This window comes from Triticum urartu, chromosome 5A, assembly GCF_056163025.1.
Source record: "Triticum urartu cultivar PI428250 chromosome 5A, HENAU_Tu73, whole genome shotgun sequence".
NCBI lineage: Eukaryota > Viridiplantae > Streptophyta > Magnoliopsida > Poales > Poaceae > Triticum > Triticum urartu.
In genome coordinates, this window is record NC_141877.1 from 318,250,235 (window position 1) to 318,259,770 (window position 9,536).

At 49.6% G+C, this 9,536-nt stretch overlaps 2 protein-coding genes across 2 annotated transcripts; one reads left to right on the forward strand and one right to left on the reverse strand.

The window, feature by feature from the left end:
- The first annotated feature begins 4,400 nt into the window (after positions 1–4,400).
- On the forward strand, positions 4,401–5,620 carry LOC125508735 (uncharacterized). Its single transcript, XM_048673526.2, has one exon. It carries the CDS (start codon positions 4,537–4,539, stop codon positions 5,218–5,220), a length of 684 nt encoding a protein of 227 aa, XP_048529483.1. The 5' UTR covers positions 4,401–4,536; the 3' UTR covers positions 5,221–5,620.
- Positions 5,621–6,233: 613 nt separating this feature from the next.
- Positions 6,234–8,440, reverse strand: LOC125508734 (uncharacterized). Its single transcript, XM_048673525.2, has 2 exons — positions 8,136–8,440; positions 6,234–7,417 (listed from the first exon to the last, which is right to left on the reverse strand). Exon 2 carries the CDS (start codon positions 7,336–7,338, stop codon positions 6,562–6,564), a length of 777 nt encoding a protein of 258 aa, XP_048529482.1. The 5' UTR covers positions 7,339–7,417; positions 8,136–8,440; the 3' UTR covers positions 6,234–6,561.
- Between the last annotated feature and the right edge of the window lie 1,096 nt (positions 8,441–9,536).

Below are 9,536 nucleotides of genomic sequence, written 5' to 3' on the forward strand. Positions count from 1 at the left end.
CGATCGTCACCGAACGTTAAGCGTGCAGACCCTACGGGTTCGAGAACTATGCAGACATGACCGAGACTCACTTCCAGTCAATAACCACTAGCGGAACCTAGATGCTCATATTGGTTCCTAAATATTCTACGAAGATCTTTATCGGTCAAACGCATAACAACATACGTTGTTCCCTTTGTCATCGGTATGTTGCTTGCCCGAGATTCGATCGTTGGTATCTCAATACCTAGTTCAATCTCGTTACCGGCAAGTCTCTTTACTCGTTACGTAATGCAACATCCCGTAACTAACTCATTAGTCACATTGCTTGCTGCTATCTCCTGAGCACTGCGTTAGTTTTCTCTTGAAGAGGAAAGGGTGATGCAGCAAAGTAGCGTAAGTATTTCCCTCAGTTTTTGAGAACCAAGGTATCAATCCAGTAGGAGGCCACAGGCAAGTCCCTCATACCTACACAAACAAATAAGAACCTCGCAACCAATGCGATAAAGGGGTTGTCAAGCCCTTCACGGTCACTTACGAGAGTGAGATCTGATAGAGATAATAATGATAAGGTAAATATTTTTGGTATTTTTATGATATAGATTGAAAGTAAAGATTGCAAAATAAAATAGATTGGAAACTTATATGATGGAAAATAGACCCGGGGGCCATAGGTTTCACTAGTGGCTTCTCTCAAGATAGCATAAGTATTACGGTGGGTGAACAAATTACTGTCAAGCAATTGATAGAAAAGTGAATAATTATGAGAATATCTAGGCATGATCATGTATATAGTCATCACATCCGTGACAAGTAGACCGACTCCTACCTGCATCTACTACTATTACTCCACACATTGACCGCTATCCAGGATGCATCTAGAGTATTAAGTTCATAAGAACAGAGTAACGCATTAGGTAAGATGACATGATGTAGAGGGATAAACTCAAGCAATATGATATAAACCCCATCTTTTTATCCTCGATGGCAACAATACAATATGTGCCGTTTCCCTTTCTGTCACTGGGATCGAGCACCGCAAGATTGAACCCAAAGATAAGCACTTCTCCCATTGCAAGAAAGATCAATCTAGTAGGCCAAACCAAACTGATAATTCGAAGAGACTTGCAAAGATAACCAATCATGCATAAAAGATTTCAGAGAAGAATCAAATATTGTTCATAGATAGACTTGATCATAAACCCACAATTCATCGGATCTCGACAAACACACCGCAAAAAGAGTTACATCGAATAGATCTCCAAGAAGATTGAGGAGAACTTTGTATTGAGATTCAAAGAGAGAGAAGAAGCCATCTAGCTAATAACTATGGACCCGAAGGTCTGAAGTAAACTACTCACACATCATCGTAGGGGCCATGGAGTTGATGTAGAGGCCCTCCGTGATCGTTGCCCCCTCTGGCGGAGCTCCGAAAAAGGCCCCAAGATGGGATCTCTTGAGTACAGAAGGTTGCGGCGGTGGAAATAGGGTTTCGTGGTGCTCCTGGATGTTTTCAGGGTATATGAGTATATATAGGAGGAAGAAGTAGGTCGGTTGAGCCACGAGGGGGGAGGGCGCGCCCAGGGGGGTAGGCGCGCCCCCCTGCCTCATGGACTCCTCGTCTGTTTCTTGACGTCAACTCCAGGTCTTCTGGATCACGTTTGTTCCAAAAATCACGTTTCCGAAGGTTTCATTCCGTTTGGATTCCGTTTGATATTCCTTTTCTGCGAAACACTGAAATAGGCAAAAAAACAGCAATTTGCACTAGGCCTTGGGTTAATAGGTTAGTCCCAAAAATAATATAAAAGTGTAAAATAAAGCCCATTAACATCCAAAACAGATAATATAATAGCATGGAACAATCAAAAATTATAGATACATTGGAGTCGTATCACTTGCAAGGCTTATAGTGATGTGCATTACCGAGAGGGCCCAGAGATACCTCTCCGATACACGGAGTGACAAATCCTAATCTCGATCTATGCCGACTCAACAAACACCATCGGAGACACCTGTAGAGCATCTTTATAGTCACCCAGTTACGTTGTGACGTTTGATAGCACACTAAGTGTTCCTCCGGTATTCGGGAGTTGCATAATCTCATAATCATAGGAACATGTATAAGTTATGAACAAAGCAATAGCAACAAACTAAACGATCATCGTGCTAAGCTAACGGATGGATCAAGTCAATCACATCATTCTCTAATGATGTGATCCCGTTAATCAAATGACAACTCATGTCAATGGTTAGGAAACTTAATCATCTTTGATTAACGAGCTAATCAAGTAGAGACATACTAGTGACACTCAGTTTGTCTATGTATTCACACATGTACTAAGTTTCCGGTTAATACAATTCTAGCATGAATAATAAACATTTATCATGATATAAGGAAATATAAATAACAACTTTATTATTGCCTCTAGGGCATATTTCCTTCAGCTTTCGCTTTCGGTCTACGAGGGTACGTGGACACACTCTCCCCTTCTCGTTGCTATGCATCTCCTAAATAGATCTTGCGTGAGCATAGAATTTTTTTTGAAATTGCATGCTACGTTCGCCAACAATAGGCCGGCCACCCGAGGACCCCCTAGTCCAGGACTCCCTCAGCGACGTCCATCTCCCCAACAACTGGCACCTGACGGCAGACCGGGTGCCCGTGCCGTTGACTTCGGTGAGCGGCCGTGCCCGCCTGTCGCCGGACCTCGTCAATAGCGCCAGGTATGCCGTCGATTCCCCGCTCTCGAACACATGATTCTGGGACGAGAACAACCTTTGCGGCAATCCTATTTTGTCGGTCGTGCTTCGAACCCGCCACGGGCGTGCTTTGCCAGCCGCGTACGCGCTCCTAGCCCGCCCCAGTCGCGCGGTCGTGCGTGGGTGTGCGGGCTAACACCGACGCCCTCTCCCTCGCCGTCCCCGCGACCACCACCTCCCACCATGTCCACCAAGGATAAGAAGGGGGAGCTGGTGAGGAGAGTGTTTGAGGACTCTATTCGGGAGCACGACCGCGCCGAATGGGAGGGCCTCAACGAGATGGTGGCTTTGTCGGCCACCGACGACGTTACCATCCTGGACCTGCAGCTCAAGGAGGAGGCCATGGAGGAGGTGTTCGAGAAGCCACCCGTCGCGGCCTTGGTGGGGCAGTCCTGGACTGGATGGAGACGGTGCCCTGCATTCCGGAGTATGTGTCCATGCCGCCCGAGTGGGTGGGCGCTGACCGCCACGGCCAGAAGTGGTGCGGGCGTGTCTTGCCTGGCAGCCGCCGCAGGGGCCGCCTGCCCACCTATGGCAGCCACCGCCCTGCATCGACCTCACCACGGATGACGGAAGACGGCCACGGCGGCGACGCCGTCAATCTAGTTTTGTGTTTTTTTAAATATAATTTCAAGTTTAGTTTGACTGTGTGACCTTAAGACTTTGTGGATCGTTTTTTTATATTCGCAATGTCTATATAGGCCAAAATTTACGCGGACAAAAATTTGAGATGCGGCAGCCGGTTGGACGCACCAACTGCCGGACGACCGCATCCGGGCACGCATATCCGTTCTACCGGTGCAAACATAATCCGGACAAAACGGACATCTGATTTGCTCCCGTGTGTTGGAATTGGCCTAATAACTAGTGCATGTTCCAAACGACAGGATCCTGAGATGCCCAAGAGAAGATCCGTCTGTGGACGTCAACGGTGGACTTGGAGCTGGCCGTGATGTCCGCCTCCATGACCCCCATCCTGGTACGGTTGGGCGTGGAAACATGATGACACCGCGATACCAACAGACGGGGAGGATCGCTGGTACCGGTTGGAGCGTGGAAACACGGGAGCGATCATCAGCTGAGTAAGTGCTGGACGTGGACGGGCAACGGAACTGGAGGACTAATTGGCGCGCCCCGTCGGGCGACGACGGCGACCACGACGCGTTGCCCGCCCAAAGCGCGGCCATTTATTTCGTCTCCGCCCAGCCCTGCGTAGTGGGGGTCGTGTCAGTTCGCTTCGCGCTCCTTGTCGCCGGTCTTGTTGGTTGGTGCGGCGCCGCCCATGGCGAGCCAACCCTGTGATGTTCCCGTCAGTATTCAATTCCCAACGCCCAGCCATACACCCAACCGTTGGAGTACACTATGTGAGACTCCTGTGAAGACCATCAACAACCACTCCGATGTGATCGTGTAGTACATGTTTTTTTCTTTTCTTTCGTTGGGATCGTGTAGAATCACTAGGCTGTGTGCTATCGGTGTGCTCGATCCGCCTCCCCGTTTCACGCGTGCTGTAAAAGGAAAATTATAACTACATCCTTAAAAGCAAAATATTTGTAGTTTTCACACAGAAACGATATTTTGCGTACATGGAAACAACTCAGAAAAATCGATTCGCATTTGCACTAGTAGCCGTGTTTAGAAGCAGTATAAAAGTCGTCATCCGGGCATTGATATCCTTCCATCCCCACCGGAAAATCGAATCAAACCACCCCCACCTCCGCACGCACGCACGCTCGCCGCCACTCCAAGTTTGCAACCCCCTCGATCTCTCTCAGCATCCCGAGCCCGCCCCAACCAATGGCGTCCACCAACGGCTACGGCAGCGTCACCGGCGGCGGCCTCCCCACGCACACGGCCACCTCCAAGCCGCCCGTCGACGACCCGCGCCACCAGAAGCAGCGCCTGCGCCGGCGCCGCGGCTGCCTCTGCTGCGCGTGCCTGGCCGTCACCCTCGTCCTCATCGCCGTCGTGCTCCTGATCCTCTTCCTCACCGTGCTCCGCGTGCGGGACCCGACGACGCGGCTCGTCTCCACGCGCCTCATCGGCGTGGCCCCGCGCCTCACCTTCCCGGCGCTCAGCATCCAGCTCAACGTCACCCTCCTCATCACGGTGTCCGTGCACAACCCCAACCCGGCCTCCTTCTCCTTCCCCACGGGCGGCCACACGGACCTCACCTACCGCGGCGCCCACGTCGGCGACGCCGAGATCGACCCCGGCCGCGTCCCCAGTAAGGGGGACGCGGACGTGAAGCTGGCGCTGACGCTGCAGGCGGAGCGGTTCGCCGGGGACCTGGCGCAGCTGGTCGCGGACGTGGAGGCCGGGTCGCTGCCGCTGGAGGCCAGCACCAGGATCCCCGGGCGGGTGGCGGTGTTCGGCGTGTTCAAGCGCCACGCCGTCGCCTACTCCGACTGCAGCTTCGTCTTCGGCGTCGCGGAGCTGGGCGTCCGCAGCCAGGAGTGCCGCGACCACACCAAGCTCTGATCCTCCCCTTCGTTTCGTCCGTCCGTCCGCTCGACGATAGTTGTCCGTCTCCGCCGCGGGCGTCGCCGGAGATGGAGGCGAGGAGGAGACCTTTTTTGTGCCGTGTTCGTTTGATACGCACGGCACGCGTGGGTGGGGCCGGCGACATCGTTGTCATCACGGAGAGAAGAGAAAAGGGTGAGGTGTTTCTGGAATTTCCGATGACGCTTCATCATCATTTCATCAGTATAGTACTCCTACTGCTGTAGTTAGTCTCGGCCTTGGGTAGAATTAATTTGTCTTTTTAGCTGTTTCCAGTGCTGGGTTTGGTCTTGCGATTTTGATGGAATTTTCTTGTACAGAGGCAGACAGGGTGGATTGATTAGTATACACGGATATGTCTTGCTCTTATTGTTCATCACATCATCATCATGTGTCTAGATTCTTGCTTTGAGCGCACGAATCCTAAGCACGACCTCATCCTATATTATGCTTATATAGCTTGCTGTTACGGGGTCGCTTCGAGGCGTTCCACGAGCACTTGATCCTCTGATTACTCTCTATATATAATCCTTAAAGCCAAGCCACCTGTCACCTGTGCTGAAAGTAATTTTCAGGTTACAACATCGTGGATTCGTGATGCCACCAAATATGTCGGCAAATACAGGTCAAACATACACAAGCAGTGAAAAATAAACCCTGTGTGTAGTCCTTTTTCCTCTGATCAATGAAAGCTCCCCTTTTCCTCGCGAAGGGAACGAAAAAGGGTATCAAAGGCAAGGACAAATCGAGGCCGTCAGCCAATCCATCTGAAGCTCTATCTGACGGCTAAAATTAACAGGAAGAGCAGCCATCACTAATCGTGACAGGACAGCACAATTAATAAGGCAGATGAATTACAGCTCAGCACAATTAACACCAGTACGCCAGCAACTCACCCTACACCAGTCGCATCAAACCAAGCCAAGCCATGTTCGATTTCGCCACTGCATCATTTCGGTGTCAAGGTGCAAAGATAAAAAGCTAAGCAAGGATGAATCTGCAACAGTTCCTTCAGTTCAAGGCAAGCACAGAGAGACAACAAGCTATTTTTCAAGATTTACAAAACGCTAGGCCGAAAGCCCACAAGGCACATGTGCCGGTACTACTACATCAATGATCAATCAGGGCAGTAAGACTGGGCTTAGCTAAAACCAAAGGAAAACTAAACATAGATTTTACATGTATAACTTAATCAAGGCTGCTTCCTACTCAACCATCACCGCTAGCTCTGTACAGCTTCAGAGTTAGCAAAGTCACCACGCTGACATGCCTCTGTAGGATGCCGCACCAAGACCATGTTCCCCAAGGATGGGGACAGGCTCAGCTCTTATTGTCTTCAGCGAAAAGAGTCTTGGGGCTGACCGAACCGAAGTCGAGCTTCCGGCAGATGCCCGGGCTGAGCTTGATCATCTTCAGAGATGGCCGCAGAGGAGCGTCCGGGCAGGTGTCCGCGATGCCGGTGAGCAGAGGCTTTGATTCAGGGGTCTTGTAGCTTTCAGGTGGGATGGCAGCATCTATCAGAACAGCCTCGCCGTCTCCGGTTGCCTCCAGCGCTTGGTTTGAGATGATCAGATCAAGAAACATCTTGCAGATCCCCTGGAGATACAGATCTTCCTCCTCTGAATCATCAAACTCAAAGCTTAACCTCTTGACTGGGAAGTCATCAGATTCAAAGATGAGCTTTCTGCGGGAGAGGGTCTCTACTCCCCTAACCACGTTCTTCTTCGGCGCACCGCAGAGCGCCTCCTCTGGTCCTGGAGCAAAGGGGTCAAAGATGTTTCCCCTTGGTGTTTGACAACCCAGTGAAATACTTTCATCTGAAACCTTGCTAGAGATGGACATTTCTAGTGCAACCACATTCAGAGTGGTTGCCTCAGCAACATTACCCTCATTATTCTCAAGATCACAAACTGTGCCAAGGGATTCTACATCTTCCTTATTTCCCAAGGGAAATTGCAGACGAACTTCTTCACCGGCACTCTTGTCCAGCACTTCTACAACTGTGGAATCGCATTCCACGACCTCTGAGACTTCAGTATCGCTGTTATCCAACACCACATGATCAACTGCGGGTAGTGCGGATTCAGCCCCCGCCATGTGGAGAAGTGGTTTATTCCAAAACTAAATGGTATACTCAAACAGAGTATACTACTCCCCCAGACTTCAGTATCAAAACCTGCAACAGAGAAAAGGTCAGTATAACGGTAGTTTCTAACATAAAGTACTCAATAAATAACAAAAGACATTTTACAGAACTACACAACAAAAAGGAGTGCAAAAGGATCCTGCCAGTCGGTAAAATATTTAAAGGTTGGACAATTTCAGAATAAACAGGGGCCTAGTCACAAAAGAAGTGACAGCGGCAGCAGCAGAACATACAATTGGAACAGGACGCTTTCAGAAGTCAGATTACAACATTACGTCATCTTATTAATGCAAAGACGTGCTCCAGGCCATATGTGCTTTAGATAAAAAAAACATTACATCATCTAAGAAGACAAAATTACATCATCCTGCAAAAAAAATCTAAGAAAAAATTAAGCTGATCTGCAACTATGCTTCATATACATTACAGAATCGATGAAGATATATGGATTACGCGTAGACGGGAGCCGCACAGCAATTGGCGGCATGCTAATAACCACCGTACCCCAGATTAGTAATTCGGCAAACCAAAAGTATTTCAGAAACACGCATCCCTAATTTCGCAATACATGAAGAATTGCACGGTCGTGCAGATGCTACGACAAATCAACGCCTAGCAGTTACCTCGCGAACGCCTAATAGCAACTTATCAATCGGAGAGAACAATTGCATACACGATAGATTGGACCGCGGAACAGGCAAAATGAGGAGCACCGGAACCAGATCTGCGACGGGAAAGGGCACGATACCTGTTTCTATCTTGATTCAGCCGAAGATTGGTCGCCGATTAACATCCCCGAGATCCCCCCAGCACTCCCAGCTTGGCTCGACGAGGGATGGACGGACGGAGAAGAGAGGGAGGGCGTCGGTTGGCGGCGCTGCTTCGGTGGAGGCGGAGGGCGGTGGGGGCAGCTGCGGCGCGGATCGAGGGAGACAGAGGAGATGGAGAGGAGCAATGGGGAACTGGGGAGGGAACCCTAGAATTCCGTTATTTATACACGCGCCAGAGAATTCCCGCGCCAATATTTTTATGCCAAGATTTTCGATGCGCGCCAAAAGCATGTTTCCTTTTTGGCTTTTTAATCTTGCCAAACGGAGCGTTCGTGCATTTTTATTTTTATTTTTGCGGGCAGCGTTCGTGCATATCCTCTGTCAAGGGTTCAAGGAACAGCTGGATTACAGGTGCGATTTTAATTGCGCCCGTATTTTCGTTTTTCTTAGCGCCAAAGATTTTGGCGAGCTGCTGCCGTGTGGCCCGCCTGGTCCCGGCCCTGCGGGTGAGACATTATGGGCCACTCCATATTTTTTTACAATCCTATCTAATTAAGGTCTAATTAGTTAGGATTATAAAAAACATATGGAGTGGCGATTTTGAGAGAAGCTGAGGAGGGGGATGATTCTGGGAGAATTGCCGAAAAGAACTGGCCCTATGAGTTTTGTGATGCAAAAATAGCGCCCTCGGGTTTAGAGTTTTGCAAAATTAAACCTTGGACTCGAGTGTTTCGGCTTTGGAACTTTTACAGATATAACCCTCTGCCAAACTAAAATGATGAAACCACCCTCTTTGTAACCGGTTGCTACAGATGTTATGGTGGAAGGTTGGCTAGACGTAAAATTCCGCCACACCAAATGGCGGAGTAGGGTCCCCCACCAACATAGATGGCGGATAGCGCATATAACCAACGCAGATGGATGAACGCCGCATCAGTCTAGTGGCGGAGGTTCAATCCATCATGCAGGATGGTGGAAGGTGGGGAACGGTTACGCGACAGCACGTCAGGACAGACTTTGTCGGGCTTGCTAGATCACGCGTAGATAATGGCGTAAGGGATTTTGTCTCTTCTGTCAAGGTGGTGAAAGGGCACGTGTTGTGTCTGATATGCGGGAGCAATGAGCTTTCCGCCATTGGCAGTGGTGGGAGGGCCTCTTATTTTGGTGTGAGTGGTTTTCTACTCATAGATCTCGCCATTTCCTCCTAGAGTTCCTGACCGTTAAAATCTCACTCACCCTCCTTCACTATTGACACAAGCAATCATCTCTCTCTCTCCCTCCCTCTCTCTCTCCATCCCTCTTATACATATACAACATGTTCTAATGTTCCTCATTTGCCTGTTGAGCCGGCGTTGGTGCTGCAAGGTGAAGTAGTCTAT

Coding starts and splice junctions, on each gene's coding strand:
- LOC125508735 (XM_048673526.2), top strand. CDS start 4,537: ATGGCGTCCACCAACGGCTACGGCAGCGTCACCGGCGGCGGCCTCCCC.
- LOC125508734 (XM_048673525.2), bottom strand. CDS start 7,338: ATGGCGGGGGCTGAATCCGCACTACCCGCAGTTGATCATGTGGTGTTG.